At 39.1% G+C, this 25,501-nt stretch overlaps 1 protein-coding gene across 1 annotated transcript in view; it reads left to right on the top strand.

Moving 5' to 3' along the window:
- The window catches only part of NLN (neurolysin), a 97,473-nt gene that overhangs the window by 32,886 nt on the left and 39,086 nt on the right, over positions 1-25,501 (top strand). The window contains exons 2-4 of the mRNA XM_044267991.1: positions 7,040-7,299; positions 12,045-12,193; positions 22,227-22,334. Coding sequence (XP_044123926.1) covers positions 7,040-7,299; positions 12,045-12,193; positions 22,227-22,334 — 517 coding nt within the window. The remainder of the gene's footprint in view (positions 1-7,039; positions 7,300-12,044; positions 12,194-22,226; positions 22,335-25,501) is intronic.

Here is a 25,501-nt window from a genome sequence, read left to right as displayed (position 1 = left end):
AACGACTTGTATATTGGACATGTAGCTAATAGAAGAAAAGTATTAAATAACCTTAAGTGGAATTTTGGGGGTAAGCCTGTCACTATTAAAATATACATGTACCTCAAACTGTGTTAGGGTCAGGGTCTCCATGTATCACGAAAACCCAGTCTCTGCTCAAGGTCTGTTGGACACACAACCAAGTCAATAGGTGATTCTCTTCAGTCTGATAAGTGCTTTGGTCACTGGACATGTAGTATCAGTTAACAGAGGAATAATTCCTAAAAAAGCTGAAGGTAGTCACCTTCCTAGAGAAGGTGAAATTTGAGTTAAGATTGAAAATCGAATTCTGGGAGCATTGCAGTCCTCAGTAGCTGCTTAGGGATAAACATTAGTTTTGAGGTCAGAACTAGGACTGTTTGCCAGGTGTTTTAAAGAATTGGAGCAAGTTTTAGGAAATGCTGTGCCACCACTTTAGAGAAGGGATGAGGACATGGATAAAATATAAATTTGGGAGAATAGAAGTTGGGAGGCTTTGCAGGAATGATCTTTGCTCTAGTCCTGACTCTAAGAAAACACATCTCCCTGCGTGGATATTTATTTGTGATGTTGAAGGAAGATAGTGTTGCTGCAGTGAGTTAGCCACATCAGTCCCATTTCCTTTCAAGTACACAGTGAGCACCTACTGTGTGCTCAGCAGTGTGCCTTGTGTTAGGGTTGGGGATTTTGGTAAAAGACATGGTTATTGTGCTTGGGAAAGCCCTAGTCTAATTCAGAGAATGAGTCAAGCCAATTGAACAGGTAGGTGATAGTAATTTAAATGCCTAAAATGAATGGCATAAGTAAAAAGTGATAGAATCTCAGATTTGGATGAATAGGAATGGTCAAAGAAGCCCTGATGGCAGGAAATGGAGGCCTTTAAACTATGCTTCAAAAGAATATGAATTCAGTAAGTCACAGCATTTCTGAAAGTACATTCCATAAAATGTTTTGCAAAACTTTTAAGACAGTAATTAACTAAGAATAATTGTAGCTTGTTCATATTTCTAGATGAAATTCTGCAACCTGGTGATCTCTTTCAAAATCTATGTCACTTGGTTTTTTTGGTTTGTTTGTTTTTTCCCAAACCTTATTTGTTTGTGGGACACAGGACCCAGGAGCAGTAACAAATGCCCCTTCCTGTCAATTCCATTATAGTATTCTGTATTATTTCTTAGTCAGAAGTTTTAGAGTTCTGTGTCGAAAAGTGCTTTAAAGAGAGAAGAGACAATGAAGAAGGTATGGGTGGTACAGGACTGATAGAGCCTGGAAGTTTATAGAAAGAAAAGCAAACAAACTAATGTTTAATTATATAGTAGAAATCTCAGCTTTAATCTAGAGTCTCATTTTCAAATAATTGCATGTAATAACTCCTGTAGAGAAGACAGCATCATGCTGTGTTGCCTGCTTTCAACTTTGGTACTTCGCAGTTGCAAAAAGTTACCAGAAAAATCCTCACCAGATTCTCAAGGGTACAATCACATTTGATAGAGTGATTGCAGGTGCACTGGTTTCCCACACAGGTGCAGCTCTCCAGGGCTGCAGAGCCACTGAAGGGGAAGAAAAGACAAAGGTACCAGCATCTGAAGGGTTGAATGAGCTTGAAATCGTAACAAAGGGAAATAAGGATATTCAACAAAATGATGGTGGAAGAGGAAAAGCAGAAACAATGCAGATAGAAAAAATTTCAGTAGATCACAATGTTTTAGTTAGAAGTCGGAGGGAATCCTTTTGTCTCCTTTTCTTTGGTAACAAGAATTATGAATCCTAAATGAAATTAAAACAGAATCCCAGAAGGTGAGAAAAGTGTAAGGTAAAAAAATATATTGTGTTCTTCTCACCCATAAAATTACGATCTCTAACTTCTGTTTCTTTCTTTTTATCCCTTCTGTATTCTGGGAATATTATCACTTAAAGGAAGGGGTATGTTTTCATTAATTCCAAAAGAAACTGTACAAAGGTAATTATGGGTCTATCTTTTCAACCAGGGTAGAGGTGTTCATATCTTTGGTAATTTTCATGGAGTCAAAATCATGTATGCTGTGATCACACATTCAACCTTCAGACAAATATTAGGAAATAAAGGAAAACTAGTAGAGGTTCATCTTATCAGTAAAAGTTTGAAGTCATTTTCCCTTAAAGGTGTGTAACAATAATGAAAATTAGTAATAATTGGTTTTTACTTGAAGGAGTTGAGAAAAGGCCAGGAGGTCAAGGTGCAGAAGTGCTATGTTTCAGTCATCACTTGCTGGTCATTACATCAGCAATCCCAGGGCTAGCCTCTTCACTTATACTAGAACTTCCTTGGAAAGCCAGTCATTTGTGGTCATGACTGACTCCTCCTTGAGCCTCAGTTCTGTCTTGCCATAGGGGGATTATGGAAATAATTATTTTGGACACTTTTAGCCAACTCCACACATTGAACTTTGCATACCTATTATTCTTAGCCATCACCAAGCATTTAAGACCCCCCAGTCATCCGTCATTTCTTGTGACCTTCATACTTTTGTGTGCGTATGCTCATTCTTTTATCAGTTAGGATCCTCTATGAAGTAAATAACATAAAACTGCCTTCAAACTGGCGTAAACGTAACTGGAAAGTAGCTGTAGGTCAGGTTTCAGAAGTAATCGATCATAGGGGTTCTGGGCTATCAGTAAATATTTGCTTTCCTTCCCTTAGTCTTCTGTTCACAGTGTTTGTTTCATCTTAAGTCAGGTTCTACTCTTTGTCATAAGGTGGATGTCAGCTGCTATCAAGGACATAAGCTTGCTCAATTATATACTTTAGGAATAGGAGTTCTGTGGGTAGAGACAACCACCTTCACAGATCATGGACTGGGGCAGGGGGGCTTATTGATGCATGGGTGCCACGAAACAAATGTATATCTACTTAGTTAGAGGGAAGCAGTAAATGGCTGGACAACCCACACCTATCTAACTATCTGTTCTACTCCTAGACTTCTCTCTTGCAATTTCTGGAACCCTTGTCCCATGATAAACTCCACTTTTTTTATACTCTCTGGATTGTCTTTTCTTCTATTAACCTTTACTGGAATCTATTCAAGTCTAGGGAAAATATTTTCTCTAGCTCCCTCTTTCTTCCACACCCCATATACCAAAAAAGAAGGAGGAAAGACCACATCTTCTTTGTTCCCCAGCTGCTGCATTGCCCCCAGTTATGCTCCCAGACCAGCACTTCTTCACCATTAAATAAAAACCCCTTCGAGGCTCACAGTCTGCTTTTCTCATTCTATGCCCTGTTCGTGATATCCTCCACCAACTACCTGGTTTGTCTTCTCCAGTCTTTGAAGACTTTGTTTTTTGGCTCAGTCTTCCTTTCTACTCGCAACTCAGCTACCAAGCTGCTAAGTCCAGTGTCCACATAGATGATTTAAAAAAAAAAAAAAAAATTTTATTTATTTATTTGACAGAGAGACCACAAGCAGGGGGAGCAGGAGAGAGAAAGGGAGAAGCAGGCTCTCCAGTGAGCAGGGAGCGTGACGTGGGGCTCAGTCCCAGGACCTGGAGATGACCTGAGCTGAAAGCAGACGCTTAACTGACTGAGCCACCCAGGCAGGCACCCCTCACGTAAACAATTTGTCCATCCTAGATTGCTGGTCATTTGCACCCTTTCACCTCATTTATATCAACCGTTCACTTCTGGGAAAATGTCCTGGATCTTGTCAGATTGCTTCACCTTTGAATTCTTAAATTCAAACCCATACTTCTTTACTATAACCTAAGTATTCCTACTTTACCTGTTTTATTTTACTGAGACTTTAGTCTCTGTTCTCTAAAATACATTCAGCTCTAGAGAATTGCTTAGATGTACTCTCCAGTTCTTTTTTTTTTTTTTTAAAGATTTTATTTATTTATTTGACAGAGAGAGATCACAAGCAGGCAGAGAGAGAGGAGGAAGCAGGCTCCCTGCTGAGCAGAGAGCCCGATGCAGGACTCGATCCCAGAACCCTAAGATCATGACCTGAGCTGAAGGCAGCGGCTTAACCCACTGAGCCACCCAGGCACCCGTACTCTCCAGTTCTTAACGTTCTTCCTCCCTCTCAGTTGTAGGATTCTGACTTCCACCACTAGCATCCCGCTGACACTGCTCTTCCCAGAGCCATCAGGGACATTCCTGCTGCTAAATTTAACAGACTCTTTCAACTCTCTTGAGATATGTACATTTGACCCTATTGCACGCCCTCCCTTTTTCTATGCTTGCTTTTCACGACTTCCTAAATCCATTCTGGCTTGGTTTTCCTTCTACCTCAATGCTTAAACTAGAGTTAAGGCTCAGTTGTCCTGTTCTTATTCTGCAGACTCCCTTGGGCCAGTTCAACCAGCCCTGTGACTCCAATTACCACATAATATTAATGAATTCCACTTACATGTGCTATAACCACTTCAGACTTGGCATGTCCAAAATTGGATTTCTCTTTTTCCCCACAAAAAGCCACTTTCTTCTAAATTTCCTCTTTTAGTGATGGTACCACCACCATCCATCCATCCAATTACAAGACAGAATCTTGGACAGCATCCTTGACTCTCTCACTCCCCACCTCTAAACCAAAGACCACGTCATATTGATTCAACTTCCTAAATATCTACTAAATCACCCCAGTTCCCCCTGTTTCTGAGTTCAGGATACCATAACATTATGCCCTATTTACTGTAATAGCTTTCCTCTAGTATGATCTCTCTTTTCCAAATCTTTCAACTCACTATAATTTGGGTGATTTCTCTAGAATGTGTATCTTACTTCATCTCTAAGCTGATTAAAACCCTTTGTTGGCTCTCTCACTGCCCTCAGAATAAAGCTGAAATTTTTAGTGATTCCCAAGACTTTTCATTCTCTAGTCCCTACTGACCTTATCAGACCTCTCTCCTTACAGCTTTTGGCATTTGGATAATTTCTGGATATCATCCAGATCTTGGCTTGCTCCTTGTACCCTCTGAAAATCTCCCTAGAAAAGTTCCTTCTGTGGTATTTCACAGTTCCCTCTGCTTATCCCTGTCATAGTGCTCATCTCAGTACAATATAATAGTTTATCACTTCATCTCTTCACTGTTTTTTGTTTGTTTGTCTGTTTGTTTTAGAATTTATTTATTTGACAGAGAGTGAGAGAAGGAGAAAAAGCACAAGTGGGCGGAGCAGCAGAGGGAGAAGGGGAAGCAGGCTCCCTGCTGAGGAGAGAGCCTGATGCGGGACTCAATCCCAGAATCCTGAGATCATGACTTGAGCCGAAGGTAGAGGCTTAACCCACTGAACCACCCAGGCGCCCCTCTTCACTGTTTTATAATAGTGGAGTCCTACTCAGTTTGCCTGCTTCTCTTTGATGCCTGCCACAATGACCAGACAGTATATGGTCATAAGTATCTGTTAAAGGATGACCTTAAATAAGTCACTTAGCCTGTCCGAGCCTCAGCTGCATCATCTATTAAAAGGAAATAATGCGCTGCCTACCACATAAGGTTGTTTTGGGGTCTCGTAATATAATAAGAGTAAGTTTAGCATAGTAGTTAAGAGTATAGGTTCTGGATATCTACTATCTGGTTTTTGATCCTAGCTCCCACCATATAACCAGCTGTGTGACCTTGGACAAGTTACTTAATTTTTTTGTGTTATAGTTTCCTCTTTGGTAAAGGGAGAATAACCACAGGATCTGCCTTATAGTTTTGTTGTGAGGACTGAGTGAATAAATGGAAAGTCTTTAGTACAGTGCCTAAACACACAACAAATGTTAGCTATTAATTATAATTTTATTCACAAGCTCTAAAATTATATCACATGGTATGTATTATATATATACACACACAGCATTAATTATTAGTTTGAGAGTTTTAAGGAGGTGAAGGATTGGTATCATACACTTCATCTCTTTTTTTTATCTTTTAAGAATAACATCATAGCAACCAGAGTTATTTCCCAAGTCTTAAATTAAAATTGCCATAGTTGATGTACATGAAATCTTTGTAAAAAGAAAATTTCTACATTGGTGTTCATTGTAAAAAGAGCATTTTGAAAATGTTTCCTTTCTGAATCCCAAAGTATTTTTTTAGTCTGTTACATTGTAGGTAGATGTTAGCACAGAAAAACATTTAAAACATTTTGTTCTTTTTAATTTTTATTTTTTTAAAGATTTTATTTTTGTAAGCAATCTCTACACCCAACATGGGGCCTGCACTTAGAACCCCAAGATCAAGAGTCATTAGCCAACCAGGCACCCAGCACAGGAAAAACATTTAAATCAAAACGATTACTGGTTTAATGTATAAAGGACAGTATTATTGAATTGACATCTAACTTTATTTCTCAACATGAGTTAATTACATAACCAATTCAGTGTTTGGTAACCACTAATTCCATTAAATCTGCATTCAGGGAGGGAAAAAAAAATGCAAAGGCATTTAGTTTTGTGCTTCTGTGTTCACCTGAAAGAGATTTGCTGAATTTTAATAAAAAGTTCTTTTTAGGGGTGTCTGGGTGGCTCATTCGTTAAGCGTCTGCCTTTGGCTCAGGTCATGATCCCAAGGTCCTGGGATCAAGCCCTGCATCAGGCTCCCTGCTTAGCGGGGAGCGTGCTTCTCCCTCTCCCACTCCCCCTGCTTGTGTTCCATCTCTTGCTCTCTCTCAGAGTATTTATTTATTTAGATTTTAATTAATTTAATATGGGGCGCCTGGGTGCCTCAGTGGGTTAAAGCCTCTGCCTTGGCTCAGGTCATGATCTCAGAGTCCTGGGATTGAGTCTGGCTTCAGGCTTTCTGCTCAGCGGGAAGCCTGCTTCCTCCTCTCTTCTCTTTGCCTGCCTCTCTGCCTGCTTGTGATCTCTCTGTGTCAAATAAATAAATAAATATTTATTTATTTATTATTTACTTATTATTTATTATTTTTAAAATAAATAAAATGTTTAAAATAAATAAATAAATAAAGTTCTTCTATTTTGATTAGATAATAAACATTTGTATATTGACTTTGGACCAACAAATACTTAATTTTTATTCTTTTTCTGATTCTTTTTAGAGTTGGTGGTTCCAGGATTTTACTCAGAATGACTTTAGGAAGAGAAGTGATGTCTCCCCTTCAGGCAATGTCTTCTTATACTGTGGCTGGCAGAAATGTTTTAAGATGGGATCTTTCACCAGAGCAAATTAAAACAAGAACCGAGGAGCTCATTGTGCAGACCAAACAGGTGTACGATGCTATTGGCATGCTTGACGTTGAGGAAGTAACTTATGAGAATTGTTTGCAAGCACTGGCAGATGTAGAAGTGAAGTATATAGGTGAGTAGGATGCAGAAACACCTTGATATTTCGTTTTGTAGGCATCATAAACCATTTTATGCATTCTCTTTGGGCAGTCAGTCCATTTTCCAATTTTACAAGACATTGGTTTTTCCATAATCATTAATTAATTGCCTAGAATTCAATTAAATAAGATTAAAATTTTTTATTATGTTGGGATTGGTACTCCAAAATGTACCTTCTCGCTACAGCTGCTTTCTGGAGAGTATTTTAACATAATGCATCGAAACTCTTAAGAAGTTCATATCCTCGCCCTGCAATTCTGCATCCAGGCATTTAATCTAAGAAAATAATCAGATACAGGAAAATTGTGTATACATTTATATTTAAACAGGCACTCTGTCATAGCAAAAGCTTGGAAACAAGCCCTGGGTGCCAACCAATAGAAAGACCAAGTAATAATACATTCAGCCTCTGCAACACTGTGTAGCCATTAAAATCATGTTGAGGAACAGTATTTAATAACATTTTTTTAAAAATCACACAGAAGAAAACCAGAAGAAAATACAAATTTTAATAATTGCTGATTTCTTGAGTGTTGGGTTTTCAGTTGATTTTTAAAAGTTTATTCTTTTCTGCCTTTCTCTATTTCCTACACTTAAAATATATTATCTTTGTAATATAAGTATTAGACCCTTTGAGTTAAAAGGAAGATTCATGTCTGTTGTCTCTAAGGGTTAGGTGTACACTGGAGTATAATCATGGCTAAGCAGCCTTGGCTGTGTTTCCAGGATTTGTAGGAACATAGGTTATCTGTAGAATTGGATATCATAAAGATTTGTATGTATTCTGGAATTTGGTAGGTTGTCCAAAATCCTGCATGGCCCTAGTGCTGTAGTCATCTCTTTACCCACATCAGCTCCTCAACACCAAGAGTTCCCTACCTTATGTCCTACCATAATAGGGACTCTCTTACCTCTTGTATTTCATTTTCTGCCTCTTAACCACCACCTGCTTCACTCTGATTAATGGCCACTAAATCTGGCTAAAAGTCTTGTGTTAAAACTCCTGAATAAAAAAGATCTGGTTGGTCTCAATAGTCAAAGTCAGAGGGATGGAATTGGTCCCCGTTTGGCAGTTTTCCCAGAAGGCACCTTCATGTGTCTCTCCCTTCCTGTATGTGGTTTGTCCTTCATTCAGAGCTGTCATGTATGGCCAAAATGGTATGCCAGCCTGGTGACTTATACATTAAACAAATATAGAAATCAGTGGGGAAAAACAAAATCTTTTTAAAAATTATCTTAAATTCTCCTTCTTCGGGGCGCCTGGGTGGCTCAGTGGGTTAAGCTGCTGCCTTCGGCTCAGGTCATGATCTCAGGGTCCTGAGATCGAGTCCCGCATCGGGCTCTCTGCTCAGCAGGGAGCCTGCTTCCCTCTCTCTCTCTGCCTGCCTCTCCATCTACTTGTGGATTTCTCTCTCAAATAAATAAATAAAATCTTTTTTTAAAAAAATTCTCCTTCTTCCCCAATAATATATCTCTTAAATATACTTTAAGTTTTCTAATACTTTTGCTGTCCCATAAGCTCATCTTTGTGAGTTAATTATAAAAATTTTTGAGTTTAGGAGTAGCTTTTTATTTATTTATTTATTTTTAATTTTTTAAGATTTTATTTACTTATTTGACAGAGAGAGAAACGACAAGTAGGCAGAGAGGCATGCAAAGAGAGAGGGAGAGGCAGGCTCCCCGCTGCCCAATGCAGGGCTCGATTTCAGGACCCTGAGATCATGACCCGAGCCAAAGGCAGAGGCTTAACCCACTGAGCCACCCAGGCACCCCTAGGAGTAGCTTTTTAAAGGCTAACTTTCTCTTATTAGTATACATACTGTACTCAGAGTTCGATCTGCCTTCTGCAATAGCTGTCAAAACCTCATTCATCTTGTGTCAGGTACTGTTTATAGTTTGGCAGTGAGAGCAGAAGTCTGCTTCAGGTCTTTGTGGTAAAGTAAGGAAGGAAATGGTTTTTAGTGTTATTGTTTGTTTAAGAATATGTTTCCAATTTTAGGCTCCTGCATTTTGTTCTGGTCATTTTAGTTCTGGAGCAATTTCGATTTTTTTTTTTTTTTTTAAAGATTTTGTTTATTTACTTGACAAAGATCACAAGTAGGCAGAGAGGCAGAGAAAGCGAGAGAGAGAGAGAGGGAAGCAGGCTCACCGCTGAGCAGAGAGCCCGATGTGGGGCTTGATCCCAGGACCCTGAGATCATGACCTGAGCCGAAGGCAGAGGCTTAACCCACTGAGCCACCCAGGCGCCCCTCGATTTTTTTTCATAATTTCTTCTTGAGCTAATTTTAAAAAGTAAGCAAACTATAACTATATAGTTAACTCTATCAAACAAGTGCTGTGTGTATGAAATTTTAGTTCTATTCCATTCTTTTTTAAATCAAGGGACATAAAAGTACATATTTTATATGAAATCCTTAAAGAATAATTATTTAAATCCAATCAAGAAATGGGCAAAGGACATGAACAGACATTTCTGCAAAGAAGACATCCAGATGGCCCACAGACACATGAAAAAGTCCTCCACATCACTTGGTATCAGGGAAATACAAATCAGAACCACAATGAGATACCACCTCACACCAGTCAGAATGGCTAAAATTAACAAGTCAGGAAATGACAGATGCTGGCAAGGATGCGGAGAAAGGGGAACCTTCCTACACAGTCAGTGGGAATGCAAGCTGGTGCAACCACTCTAGAAAACAGCATGGAGGTTCCTCAAAAAGTTGAAAATAGAGCTACCCTATGACCCAGCAATTGCACTACTGGGTATTTACCCTAAAGATATAAATGTAGTGACCCAAAGGGGCACGTGCACCCGAATGTTTATATCAGCAATGTCCACAATAGCCAAACTATGGAAAGAACCTAGATGTCCATCAACAGATGAATGGATAAAGAAGATGTGGTATAGGGACGCCTGGGTGGCTCAGTTGGTTAAGCAGCTGCCTTCGGCTCAGGTCATGATCTCAGCGTCCTGGGATCGAGTCCCACATCGGGCTCCTTGCTCGGCAGGGAGCCTGCTTCTCCCTCTGCCTCTGCCTGCCTCTCTGTCTGCCTGTGCTCGCTCTCTCTCCCTCTCTCTCTGACAAATAAATAAAATCTTAAAAAAAAAAAAAGAAGATGTGGTATATATATACAGTGGAATATTGTACAGCCATCAAAAGAAATGAAATCTTGCCACTTGGGACGATGTGGATGGAACTAGAGGGTATTATGCTTAGCAAAATAAGTCAGTCGGAGAAAGACTATTATCATATGATCTCCCTGATACGAGGAAGTCGAGAAGCAACATGAGGGGTTTAGGGGATAGGAAAAGAATAAATGAAACAAGATGGCTTTGGGAGGGAGACAAACCATAAGAGACTCTTAATCTCATAAAACAAACCTGAGGGTTGCTGGGGAGAGTGGGGTATGGAGAGGGTGGTTAGGTTATGAACAGTTGAGGATGGTATGTGCTATGGTGAGTGCTGTGAAGTGTGTAAACCTGGTGAGTCACAGACCTGTACCCCTGGGGCTAATAATACATTATATGTTAATAAAAAAATAAATTAAAAAAAGAATAATTATTTAACTTGATTTTTTAAACCATACCTTATTAATTTATTCAGATATTTGAGGAAATTTCTATAGCTTTATTTGTAGCAATGTTTTAAGAAGACTGACATAAGTGTCAGTCATTTAAGGTAGCTCATTTAACTGGACAATTTCTTGGAATGTCCTGCTCTCTACATGTGGAAGTTTTACCTCTTTAGAATACCTTCAAAGCACTAAAGATAATGAACATGTATTCACTGTCACAGGATAGCTGCAACCATCCCTACAAACCATACTCATTTTTTTCCTATACTATGGGTTATTTCACTGACATCAGATTTCTGCCCAATTAAAGTCAAAATACAAATATATGAAAAACCTAAGAAACAATTTTAATATGTGAAAATTAGAGCAGACTGCATTGCCACCCTCATGTAACAGGAATAGCCCCAATCTTGAGCTGCTGACTGGATATGTCCCCTGAGATTTCTGGGAGTCTTCTGTAACTGTGTGGAACTTTTTATGCTTGTATGAATGTTTGCATTTGGGGGAAGGGTTTTGATTAGGTTCTCTAAGGAATCTGTCTGTAGTAAAGGTTAAGAATTTGTATTCCAAACAAATCCCTACCCACTAAATTCACCTGCCTTTTTCCAAAACATCCTCTGTATCTTCCAGTCCCAGCGCTTGTAGTCTCTGCTTCTCAGATCCTCTCCTGAGGTCTTCCTCTTGCCCTGCCCATCCTAAGGTCCAGCCTTCCCCATAAGGCATTACATAGTGCTCCAGTTCTTAGTATTGCTGTGCTTGAGTTACTGTCCCATCCATTGACAAGTAAGCTGCTCTGTTCTGTATTGTTCTTTATCTTTTCGTGTACTGTTCCGTACTCCCACATCCCAGACTATAAACTGCATCACTATGAGAACTATGTCTTTATCCTCCTGCATTCCATGTTAACAAAGTATACCCTAAACATACTTTGGTAAGTACTCTGTGTACACCCTTACTGTTCCTAATAATGCCACTGCCATAGCCAATCCTGCATTAGATGCTGTTTCTTGATAGCCTTAGGAACCTTTATAGAAAGTATGAAATGAAAAACTTAAATTAGGATGATCATTCATCTAGGTAGGAGGTATTTTTCTTAGAACTGATCTGATGAGTCCTTACGGTATTTTCCTCTATTGACAGTGGAACGAACCATGCTAGACTTTCCCCAGCATGTTTCCTCTGACAAAGAAGTACGGGCAGCGAGTACAGAAGCAGACAAAAGACTTTCTCGTTTTGATATTGAGATGAGCATGAGAGAAGATATATTCCTGAGAATTGTGCATTTACAGGTAAATGACATTATAAATCCCTTTAAGGATTTATTTATTTATTATTTATTTATTTATTTATTTGAGAGAGAGAGCATGCATGTACACACAAATGGGGTGGTCGGGGCAGAGAGGGAGAGAGGATCTCAAGCAGATGCCCTGCTGAGTTCAGAGCCCTTCATGGGGCTTGATCTTACGATCCTGATATCATGACCTGAGCTATAATCAAGTGTCAAATGCTTAACCGACTGAGCCACCGAGGCACCCTAATGTTATCAATCCCTTTAAAAGGTAAAAGGAAAACGAAATCTACAATAAAAGAGCAAAAATCTTTGATCATCAATAAAAAGTATTTGAAAATTACTAGATTTTGTTTCTGATTTTTATAATAATGGGCATAGCGTAGTGTTATATATTGGGGAGTTTTTAGTGTTCTATATTGTTATACCACAGTTTTATGTTAAGTTGTCAATTATATTCACTTAACACTGAAGACCAAGTATTAAAAAGTGTGCATTTATAAATCTAAGGATTTTTAACCATCATGAACGTAATGGTTCAATGTGAAAACCTATTAAAAGTTTCAGAATATTTCAGGGTTTATGTTAGATCAGGTCGTCTACAAGCAAATGGACTTGTGAGTCATTTATCTGCAAATATTATGTGGTTTTGTCCATGAGAGATGACATAACTTGATGTTTCATGCCAGTCATTGCTGTCTGTCGTCCTTAGATTTTTCAGGACTCACGGAAATGATGGGTAATGAATGTTTTATTTAGGTGGGTCTGTCTTGCATGTTTTTGATCTTTTCATTACCAGTTTTGATTTGCTTCCTTGAGTTTCACTATGTCTTTGCTTTGAATTTTTATTTTCATGACACCCAGCAGTGTGTTTGGAAAACAACCATTGTTTTACAACCCTAGACATTTTTGTTTAATTTTGCATGTCTTTATGCAAAAATCTCAAAAATTTTGTTCTTTTTAGCAAATTATAACAACAGTTGAAATTAAAAAGCAGTTTTATTTTAGATGTTTCATTTGTAACTTACTAAAGAATATGTAATCAAGACTTTATTTAGACATGTAAAATGTACATGCTGTCTGTCCCCTTATGTCAAACAGGCAGTTTTCTCCCTGTAATTTATATTCATCTCCTTGGTTCATAACTGTTCATCTTTAGCACTATAAAAATAACATTATAATAACTTTATGACTGTTCCTTATTATTTACATTGTTTTATTCTTTGAGCCCAGTTATTATTCTTTGTGATTCAAATTACAATTTCCTATTTTTTTTTTAAGATTTTATTTGTTTGTCAGAAAGATAGAGTGTGAGCACAAGCAGGAGGAGCAGCAGGCAGGGGGAGAAGCAGGCTTCCCGCTGGGCAGGGAGCCCTGTGCAGGGCTCAATCCTAGGACCCTGAAGTTGTGACCTGAGCCGAAGGCAGTTAGCCAATGAGCCACCCAACCATCACTAGTCTCCTATTTTTTATTTCATCCCCCCAAAATCTAATTTTCTTACTAGCTCTATATTATATACTTATTTAGAACTTTTTCCCAGAATTTCTAATTTCCTTTGATCATCTCTGTTTTCATTCTGACCTCTAAGTTTTCCTTTGGAATTTTCTAGCCTCAAGGTATTGCCATCTTAATGTTATATGTCCTATCTAATGTTTTTCTCTGATTTTTATGAATATTATCACAATATGGGAGGTTTGTCACTTTAGATTTCTTTGTTACATTTTTAAATTTTATATATATTGTGATCTGATCCCATTAAATTGGGAATAAACTTATGCCTGTGTACTACGCTAGTGTATTATACCAACTAGACACTGAGGGTTCATCATATTTGTTCATTTGTTGGGACTAGTTAAATTCAGGTTTGTATTGTGATAATATACAGTAGTTTCAGAGTTGTTTCCATAATTTCTCCTTTTCTCTAAAAGAGCAATTATTACTATACATGTCAATTGTTGTGCTACCATTTTTAAAAGCTTTTACAATGTCTCCTATGGCTAGATCAGAATAATAAAAAGAATTTGTAATTTTTTCAATGCACTGGAGCTTGTTTAGTGAATTTAGTTACCTTCAAACACTTTCCTTGAAAAATAGTTGTGTTTATTTAAGCAGTGTTTATTTTATTTTATTTTATTTTATTCTGGTATAGTTAACATACAGTGTTAAATCAGTTTCAGGTATTCAACAATTCTATATATTACTCAGTATTTAGGCAGTATTTTTTAAAATCTGAAACTATCTATGAACTTTCTGGTAGCATTGGACATTTTAACAAATGATAAATCTCACCCCATTCATAACTAAAAGACTAAGTTAGGGTCACCTGGGTGGCTCAGTTGCTTAAGCATCCAACTTTTGATTTTGGCTCAGATAAAATGAAATTTTGTCCTTTCAGGGTTGTGAGATCCAACCTTAAGTCAGGCTCCACAGTGGGTATGGAACCTGCTTAAGATTCTCTCCCTCTGCCCTGCCCCACTACTTGTTGTGTGTCTCTGTCTCTCTCCCAAATAAATCAATTTTAAAAAGACCAATTAGATGTATCTAAGTATTCTGTTTCTTTTCCTTTGTTATGTTGTAAGTAAAATGTGGCAATCATGATGTAATACCCAGCCTTCATTAAGCTGGGTAATAGAATGCTAAATTTATATGAAATCAGCAGTTTCAGGCATGATCTACTAAAATGAAAGTGCTCTGAATAATACTGAGATCTCAAAATAGCACCAATGTAGGCAATAATTACAATAATAATACAATATATTATTATTAATTATTACTATTAATACAAAATGTTATTTCGGCTCTCATGTTATTCTTTACTTAGGATTGTTGAATAGAAATATGAAATTAGGGCGCCTGGGTGGCTCAGTGGGTTAAGCTGCTGCCTTCGGCTCAGGTCATGATCTCAGGATCCTGGGATCGAGTCCCGCATCGGGCTCTCTGCTCAGCAGGGAGCCTGCTTCCTCCTCTCTCTCTGCCTGCCTCTCTGCCTACTTGTGATCTCTCTGTCAAATAAATACTAAAATCTTAAAAAAAAAAAAAAGAAATATGAAATTACTTTCACAGTTTTTTATGCAAAATCTGTGCTCAATAAGGCTTCCAGTTGTCTATTGATGTATATATCCTATTCAAAACTTACTGGCTGAAAATAGCAGCAATCATTTTATTTTCTGTCATGGTTTCTGTGGATCAGGAATTGAGAAAGGAATCATTTGGGTAGTTCTGGCATGGAGTCTTGCATGGGTTGAAGGCAGTGGTGCCTGGAGCTGAAGCATGTAGAAGCCAACCAGATATCTCTACCTGTCATGTCTGGGCATCTCCATGATGCCTCAGGTGTGCTAATTTGGGCTTTTTAATGTGTCAATAGTACCTATGATAAAGACCTATTATAATCAGTAAAAAAGGCAAACATCCCAAAAGGAAAGTTGGCAAATGACATGAAAAGATATTTCAGAAAAAACACAAATGGCAATTTAACGTGAAAAGATGTTCAGCCTCATTAGTAATTGAGGAAGTGCAAATGAAGGTCACAATAAGATACCATTTTTACTTACCAGACTGGCAAAAATAAAGAAATCTAACAATGGCCAGTGTCTGTGAATGTGAATCAGTGGGAATGTTTATGCACTGCCGGTAAAGGTGTAAATTAATTCAAAAATTAGGCTAGTAATTAATTTGGAGAAAAATTTAGTATTTGAAGTTCGATCTCACATTCTTCACAACTCAGCGTATCCTTGCTGTCCCCCAGCTCACTGTTTACCTAGAAATAATTTTGCGTTTATACACAGGTGAAATTGGACAGATATTCATGGCAACGTTATAATAGCAAAATGCTGAAAAAACTCAGATTTCCACCAGAAGGAAAAGGCACCAATAAATTTTAGTATATTTACATTGTAATATTTTATAACAGTAAATAAACTACAGCAGCATGCAACAGCAGGGCTGAATCTTAGTAACAATGAAAGAAAAAAGTTGCAGAACACTGCATACAGTGAGATATCATTTTTGGCAAGCTCAAAAAGAAACAGAACTAAACAATGTATATATAAGTGGTAAAACGGGAAAAGATGTTTAGGGTAAAAGTTAGGAGAAGGGTTATCTCTTGCACAGGTAAATGTAGCAGTGCTGTTACTGTTCTATTTCACAAATTAAAGGGTGGATTTAATTTGTCATTATAATGTGTATGTATGTAATTTTATTCACTTATAGATTAAAAATATTACATGCAGATTTTACAGGTTAAATTTAGCCCTAATTCTACCAAAAGGGAAAAAAAAAAGATTAAGAAATTAAAACAATTCAGATTGGAGGGGTAGATGAACTATGAGAGACTATGGACTCCGAAAAACAGTGTGAGGGTTTTGAAGGGGTGGGGGGTGGTGGGAAGTTGGGTGAGCCCAGTGGTGGGTATTATGGAGGGCACGTATTGCATGGAGCACTGGGTGTGGTGCATAAACAATGAATTCTGGTACACTGAAAAGAAATTTTTAAAAATTAAAAATTAAAAAAATAAAAAAAGAAAGAAATTAAAACAAGCATTTCCTCATTCCTTTAGCTACAGATCTGTCCCAAAGCCAGCAGGCAGGGCCACAGGTCTTAGTGTTTCCCAGTCCCAACAAAGGTTTCTTAACTGTTGGCTAAGAAGCCAACAGAGGTTTCATAGACCCTCTTTCACACCATGTTGGTGAGAAAAATGTGCAGTGTCTCCATGTTAAAACAATCAAGGCATATAGTATTTTATTCCAGTGGACTGCTAACTAATAAGCACAGAAGAGGGGTTCTTTAGGGAAGTCAGAGTCTCAGTGCTGCCAGCTGACTGGAGAAATACAGGTATCTATTGTAATATTGTTTACATTTTTTTCAGAGCCCTAGGCTTTGGTCAGGCCAGTTCATCTTAGCCAATGAGTGACTTAAAGTTTTAATGTCAAAGTGTAAAAGAATAGGTCATGGGATTAAGTAAAGATGCTTTTAAGCATTGTATAGTTTCCTACTCTACCAGTCATGAGGCCTGTTCATCAGTGCCTTAAGACCATCAGGGAAAAAAATGAAGAAGAAAAGAAAGAAAGGAAGGCAGGCAAGGGAAAAAACTAAGTCCAAAATTCAGCATAGTAATTGTAATTTTCTTAACCTACACCATTCCTTCTTGATTTTTAAACATTTAAGTCTAGTTATTGGTCGTAATCAGTACTACTGAAACTTGTAGCTTTGTGAGGCTTTAAAAGCCTGGAGACCTAATAGAACACATCAACTACCTTGCCTTAGTTTCTCCATTAGCCAGACCCCACTCTTGTGCTTCCCAAGCGCTTGACTCTCTTTTCTCTCACTACCTGATACTGCCATTATCTGATAATATGTTTGTTTTCCTTCATATTATTTAGAGCGCCTCAAGGACATTTGTCTTTATTTTTCCAGTGCCTGGCATAGGTGGGAGCCCAGTGAGTGTACGCTGAATGGACCTGAACTAGTCCCAGTTAAAATGTGTCTTCACGCAGTATGGTTGCCCACTCCCAGTGTCCTCACTGGGCCTCTGGCTCACACCAAAGCAGGGACTCTTGTAGTAGTGTGTAGAATGTGTTGAGTATGTCAGGAAGCAGGCCTTTGTGTGCCCTACCCTTGACCCCAGGCAGCTACCTAAAAATGCCCTCTTCACATTAGTCAGAAATCTAACAGAAAACATAACGTTGGAAAGAACAGGAAAGAAAGGAATTACAAATATAACTCATTTAATTAAGTCAGTTATGCCCTTAGTTTTTGCAAAAGGACCTGTAGTCTACACTTTTGTTATCTTCTATTGTGTAGTGTATCCACAGTTTATGAATCCATTTTTCTAAATGATATTCAAAGAAATAGACTTTCTCAACTTTCAGGGCAATTTTAACAACATCATAATTTCTACTTTGTATACACAATATAGAAGGTCCCACTGAAATTATTTTTTATTTACCTGTTTTTCATACTGGAAATGTGAGGGTCTGGCAAAGAAAAGGACAGCTATGGGATAGAAGGTAGGGAGGATTGGAGAGAAATTAAGAAAATTTTTACTTATTTATCATGGAATTTTGAAGAATGATAACAAACTAAGGTGTTATAATGTAGTGGTATAATATATTGGGGAAAAGACCAAAGTAAGGGGGCTCCTGGGTGGCTCAGTGGGTTAAAGCCTCTGCTCTGGCTCAGGTCATGATCCCAGGGTCCTGGGATCGAGCCCCGAATCGGGCTCTCTACTCAGCAGGGAGCCTCCTTCCCTCTCTCTCTCTCTCTGCCTGCCTCTCTGCCTACTTGTGTTCTCTGTCAAATAAATAAAATCTTTAAAAAAAAAAAAAAAAAAAAGACCAGAGAAAGAATTTTGCAGATTTTCTTTCTGTCCATTTTTACTAATAAATAGCTGAATGACCTTAGGAGGATCATTTAACTTCAGCTTTCATGTCTGTGAAATGAGTGTACAAGGACATGTGTAAGTGTGTGTATACTCATGCATTCATACTTTTATATAAAACCTCTCTGTTACCAGAAGAGATTAGGAAGAAACTAAATTTTCTCACCACAGAGATTAAATAAAGTAAGAGCCTTTACTGTCAGATGATACGAATTTGAAAATTACCAAAGAGCACTTTAGGCGTTCCCCCACCCCTAAAGAGGAGAAGCTTAACCCAAAGAGGTCTGAGACCTGGTTCTCAATCAAGTGGATTAAATTCTTTTTTTTTTTTTCTTATTATGTTATGTTAGTCACCATACAGTACATCATTAGTTTTTGATGTAATGTTCCATGATTCATTGCTTGTTTTTATAAAACTCAGTGCTCCATGCAATACTTGCCCTCCTGAATACCCATCACTGGGCCAACCCATCCCTCCATCCCGCTTCCCTCTGAAACCCTCAGTTTCCCAGAGTCCATAGTCAAGGGTATACGAGTAGCTGAGCTCCCCTGCTAGAACCTCCAAACAAACTCTCAAGTGGATTAAATTCTTATTTAGGAAGGAAGAGTCAACTACAGCAGAGTAGTAAAGATTTCGTTAGAAAATCCTTAAGCAGTAATTCTGATCTTGCCTGGAGATTATAAGGGAGAATATTCATATGATCAGCTCTGGGATAGGAATGTGCTTTAGAAGCACATTTTAGAAGTGCTTTACTCCCACAAGAGCCCTCCAGAGATTTCTGAGACCTCAGAGTCTGACTGGCAGACAGTGCCTGGTTACAGTTGAGTCAGAATTATGTTACGTGTCATTTCTGTGCTAAGTCAAATATTTCAGTGTAGATAGTGATATTTTAACTAGACCTGATTTGGGTCAGACTTTTCTCAAAACATCCTTCTGCCTGTTTATGCTTGCCTTACCTTTTTGGGGAGTCCGTCATTTTTACCTCCTCAGGACCATGAGTTTGAGTTTTCTGTACTGAGTGTGCTTAATCTGGGCTTTCTGAAGTAGCAGCCTGAGTACTCCAAGATGCAGCAAGGCCGGGCGCTCCTCTTTTGAGAGCCCTTCCTGACTGAGCATAGCATAGAGTGAGAATTCTTCTTACCTCAGCTGCTGAAACTTGTCTTGAGCCTTTGCTCTAAGCTCATGGTATTGTGACCAGGTGAACCCAAGAACCCAAGTACCTGGGACACTGCTCTCCAGCAGGGTGCCCAGCTTCTGCCTTGGCTCACCACCCTGCTGGGAATGCCCTCTGCTCAGGAGCTCCACCTGTTTGTTTGGGTCCTTCACAGCTTACCCAGCTCTTTCTAGGCCCTTCTCTTGGGAGATATTTTTCCTCTGTCCCTGCTACACATAGCTCCCACCTAGATGCTCCCCAACCTTACAACATCCAGTATTGTGCCTTATAGAAACTCCTATTGCTGTGCCCCGCACCTCAGGATATACTTTCTGGTACTGTCAAAACCACCCTTAAGTGAGGCCTGGTTGGCTCAGTCATTGAGTGTCTACCTCCGGCTCAGGTCATGATCCTGGCATCCTGGGATCTAGTCCCACATGGGGTTCCTTGCTCTTGGTGGGGAGCCTGCTTCTCCCTCTTCAGCTCCCCTGTGCTTGTGTTCCTTCTCTCGCTTTCTCTCTCTCCCCCATAAATAAGTACAATCTTAAAAAAACAAACAAAAAAAAAACAAAAAAACCTTGATCAACCCAGGTTAATCACTTGCACATGAACACTCTGACGTGAACTGTTAGCCATCCCTAAGGGAGATAACAGCCCTGTTATCTCCCTGGCCATTATGGGTTTCTTCCCGTTGCAGGCACCTGCTGCTGGGATCCCACTGTGCACCAGTGCCTCTTAGGGAAAGTTCCAACTCCAGTCATGCCAGCATGCTCAGAAGTTCTCCAAGGATGTAAAAGGAGGTTATTATGGAAAAAGGAGTCTAACTGTTCTCTGCCTCCACTGAGAATAAACGCAGAGGAAACAATGAGTAATGCGTGCACAAAAATGCTTCAGTACTGGAAATAAAATTTTGTATCGATAGGCAAAGTGAGATACAGTTTGTTGTATTAAGTAGTACCCTCAGTTAAAATATGGTTATTTGGGGGCGCCTGGGTGGCTCAGTGGGTTAAAGCCTCTGCCTTCAGCTCAGGTCATGATCTCAGGGTCCAGGGATTGAGCCCCGCGTTGGGCTCTCTGCTCAGCAGGGAGCCTACTTCCCCCTCTCTCTCTGCCTGCCTCTCTGTGTACTTGTGATCTCTCTCTCTGTCAAATAAATAAATAAAATCTTTTTTAAAAATATATAGTTATTTGGAGGAGGATAGGTGGCTCAGTCGGTCAAGCATCTGTCTTCAGCTCAGGTCATGATCTCAGGGTCCTGGGATTGAGCCCCCATGTAGAGCTCCCTGCTCAGCGGGGAGTCTGATTCTCCCTCTCTTTCTGTATCTCCCCCACCTACTCATGCATGTTTTTTCTCTCTCTCTCTCTTTGCCCCCACCAAATAAATAAATAGAAGATTTTTTAAAATAAAATATAGCTATTTACCTGCTGCAACGTAATGTGAAAAATTACAGAATCATAGCAGCAAAAGCCTTATACCAGCAATCTAAAATGAAGGCTCTAAAGCTAAACATTGCTCTTTCAAAGAGGTATTTAGTTGGGAAAATATAAAGCTGAGAGGTGGGCAGCCCAGGTCTTGATGGAGAGAGAGTGCACCCAGTAGTAGGTCTCTAAGGCTTTAGAGACAGATGTCCCTCATTGGCTCTCATCCAAACTGAATCCATTACACCTGCTGAGTCTGTCCAGAGTGCAGTTCCTCCCAGGGACCATGAACTGGCCAGCCATCCAGATGTGCCATGTATATTCTGCCACCTGTTTTAAAGAATCATCTGGTGTTTTTATTACCTTACTATTGCTGGGAGAATTTCCATTCTCCTCTAGGGCCCTCCATTCTTTTGAGTGATGTTGTTTGTATTGCTGCATACAGGTTCAAATGTTCTGTCCAGCTTTCCTCCTTTTTGTGCAGTGTTGACTCATTTTCCCCAGATACTTGCTCATATGCTGCTTGCTGTAGTCTCTTGATCTCTCTTGCCAAATGACACTAAGGCATTTTTGAAGTGTTGGAAGCCTTTGGCTGGGGTTTTATCCAGCTGTCCTTGTTTGGTATGTTGGCAAGAGAGTCCCACTCTCCATTTGTGTAGAATTTGCCCATTATTTCTATTCTTCCCTCTCAAGTGGAACCAGGTTAGCAAATGATGGAAAATTAAATCCAGATGATTTGTGATAAGGAATATGTTTTTTGAAAAAGACCATGGTCATAGAGAATGCTCAGAATGAGGTTATGCAAATGTTTCTATTATCACACTTTCAAGTGGTACAGGCACTCTTGATTCTGATGCAAGGCAAGGCAATTCTGGTTAGCTTTTTAGTTATTTAATTCTTCTCTTTTAAATAGCAGAGCTCACTAAAGCATAAAAGAATTAGGTCTTCAAAAGAACCTGCCTCGTAATCACCTATGTGCTTCATAGCCCAACAGAGATGATGAATAAATTTGCTTTGGTCTCGCAGTTTATAATTTACCGATGCATTATTGTAACAGAAATGGTTGTCACACTCTTTAATTTCAGGAAACATATGATCTGAGTAAGATAAAACCTGAAGCCAGAAGATACTTGGAAAAGTCCATTAAAATGGGGAAAAGGAATGGGCTCCATCTTCCAGAACAAGTACAAAATGTGAGTTTATGTTTCTTTTTCTTATTGGAAAAAAAAAGAATAAATAAAATACAACAAACAGATTGGGAAACAACATATTTGTAATATAGAAAATAATGCATAATATAATCCATTTACAATGTATTTGGTAGTCAGTGGTTTTAAATTCTACAACTCCTCTTAATCTCATGGTGACTTACAGACAACTGATCATTTTTTTTTAATCCTCTGCAAATTATATTTGTTTGTGTGCTGGGCTTATTTTCCCTGCTGTGGTATACATTTTCTTATGGCTGGTTCCAGGTTTTAAAATTTTTTTTTTTTTAAAGATTTTATTTATTTATTTGAGAGAGAGACACAGTGAGAGAGAGCACGAGCGAGGAGAAGGTCAGAGAGCGAAGCAGACTCCCCATGGAGCTGGGAGCCTGATGCGGGACTCGATCCCGGGACTCCAGGATCACGCCCTGAGCCGAAGGCAGTCGTCCAACCAACTGAGCCACCCAGGCGTCCCAAATTTTTTTTTTTTTTTAAGATTTTATTTATTTATTTGACAGAGAGATATCACAAGCAGATGGAGAGGCAGGCAGAGAGAGAGAGAGAGAGAGAGAGAGAAGCAGGCTCCCTGCTGAGCAGAGAGCCCGATACGGGACTCGATCCCAGGACCCTGAGATCATGACCTGAGCCGAAGGCAGCGGCTTAACCCACTGAGCCACCCAGGCGCCCTGGTTCCAGGTTTTAGTAGATGATTAGCATTATCACTCCCTTGGTCACTGATAATAAAATTTTTATGATGGAGAGTTTTAATATAAGCAATTTGGAATAGAATATCCTATGATTGAGGGCACTTGGGTGGTTCAGTTGGTTAAGCAACTGCCTTCGGCTCAGGTCATGATCCCACCATCCTGGGATTGGGTCCAGCGTCAGGCTCCCTGCTCAGTGGGGAGCCTGTTTCTCCCTCTCCCCCTGCCTGCCTTTCTGCCTGCTTGTGCTCAGTCTATGTCAAATAAATAAATAAGATCTTAAAAAAAAAAAAAAAAACTGTTGACCCTTGAACCACCTGGGGGTTGAGGTGGCAACCCCCCGCACATTCAAAAACCGATATAACTTCTTACTCCCCAAAAATGTAACTACTAACAGCCTGCTATTGACCTGAAGCTTTACCCATAACATAGTTGATTAACATGTGTTTCATGTGTTTCATGTTTTATATATACTGTCTTCTTAAAGTAAGCCAGAAAAAAGAAAATGTTGTTGAGAAAATTACAAGGAAGAAAAAACACATTTATAGTATTGAACTTTATTGAAAAAAATCTATATATGTTGCCCCAGATAGTTCAAATCCCTGTTGCTCAAGGGCTAACTACCTATGCCCTTTAAAGGAAGACAGATTATCTACTGAAAAGTGCTTCTCAAACTTTTTCTTTTGCCTAATGCTGATCCCGTCTTCCAGTTTCAGAAGTAAACCCAGCTCCAGAATTAAATCATTCTTCTTGGACAGGAAATGTAACCTTTGATCTGTTTCCAGGTTATTCTAACAATAGAACAGGGAACAAGTGTGAAAGACATCCAAACCAAGTGATGTCAGCACAGTAGATACAACTGAAGGTACCACTGAGATACAGGTACCTTTCTGTCATCTAAATGCCCTTCGAACACCTTGTATCCTCTTAAGGCTAGTTAGAGGAGAAATGTGTGACTAATCTCACTTACCCTACCTTTTGTCATCCAGGTCAGGCATCATTTCCATTAGGGGCATTGTATTAATTGAAATGTATTTACAACTGAAAAAACCATTGACATTGTTTAAACAATAAAATAGATTTATTTGCTTGTATAACTAGAAGATCCACCATCCAGAAGGGCTTAGAAAAGGCTCCCTCAAACCTCCCCTACTGTCTAAGTGGCCCAAGTTGGAGCATATGCCTAATCCTGAATCCCTCTTTAGTCAGGAGAATGCCATGCCTGGCTTACCTGAACCAGTCCATACTTTAGTAGGGATGAGATTACCTAACTGGTATAGAGTTACCCTAGAACTTCAGGTGTAGGTCGCACCAAAATTATAGGACTAATGTAGAATGGGGGAGAGGTAGAAGGGAATTTGGGATGATAACCAGAGTGTCCAAAAACAGTGCTGCACAGTATGTATTCCATCAGCAGACTCAACTTTAGTGTACATGAGAATTACCAAGTCATTCTTCTACACAGTAGAACAGTAAGCAAGTGTGAAAGACATCCAGGCCAAGTGATGGTTTACAGCAAAACTCTGAGTACAGTGTCCCACCTCTCAGACTTTGTGTTTCAGTTGGCTTGGTGTGGGTCACAAGATACGCGTTTCTGGGACGCCTGGGTGGCTCAGTTAGTTAAGCAGCTGCCTTCGGCTCAGGTCATGATCCCAGCGTCCTGGGATCGAGTCCCGCATCAGGCTCCTTGCTCCGCAGGGAGCCTGCTTCTCCCTCTGCCTCTGCCTGCCTCTCTGTCTGCCTGTGCTCGCTCTCTCTCCCTCTCTCTCTGACAAATAAATAAATAAAATCTTTTAAAAAAAAAAGAAAAAAAGATACGCGTTTCTAACAAATTCCCGTGAAATGTTGAGGCTTCTGGTCAGGGCTGTGTTTGAGAACTGTTACGGTTAATGTGAATTTCATTATCTAGCATTTTTAGAAGAAGGGGCAGGTTAATAAAAATGTTTCATGTTTTTTCTTGTGGTTTCCTTTGATTTCTCACCTAATAGTCTTTATACAAATGTTAAGGCCCATATCAACGTAATTTACAAAGATCTATAAAACTAAGACATAACCTGTTTTCCAAAGCAACAATAGAATTGATTCTCTCTCAGTTTACTATGGTACCAAATACTGATTTCTATATTAAAACTTTGAATGGAAAAGACTAAAAGATGTTAATTATTAACAGGTAACTAGAATCATTCGTTCACCCAGCAGCTATTTATTGTGTGTATATTTATGTGCCTGAGTCTGCTTTGACTATACCTCCTAAACTTGTTTAGTTCTTACAAGCTTACAATTATTTTTTTTAAGATTTTATTTATTTATTTGAGAGAAAGAATGAGAAAGAACATGAGAGGGAAGAAGGTCAGAGGGAGAAGCAGATGCCCCACTCAGCAGGGTGCCTGATGCAAGACTTGATCCTTGGACTGCGGGATCATGACCTGAGCCAAAGACAGTCTCTTA

This window comes from Neovison vison, chromosome 1 (genome assembly GCF_020171115.1).
Source record: "Neovison vison isolate M4711 chromosome 1, ASM_NN_V1, whole genome shotgun sequence".
Lineage (NCBI taxonomy): Eukaryota > Metazoa > Chordata > Mammalia > Carnivora > Mustelidae > Neogale > Neogale vison.
The sequence above is the reverse complement of the archived record's forward strand: the minus strand, read 5'-3'. Positions and strand labels throughout refer to the sequence as shown.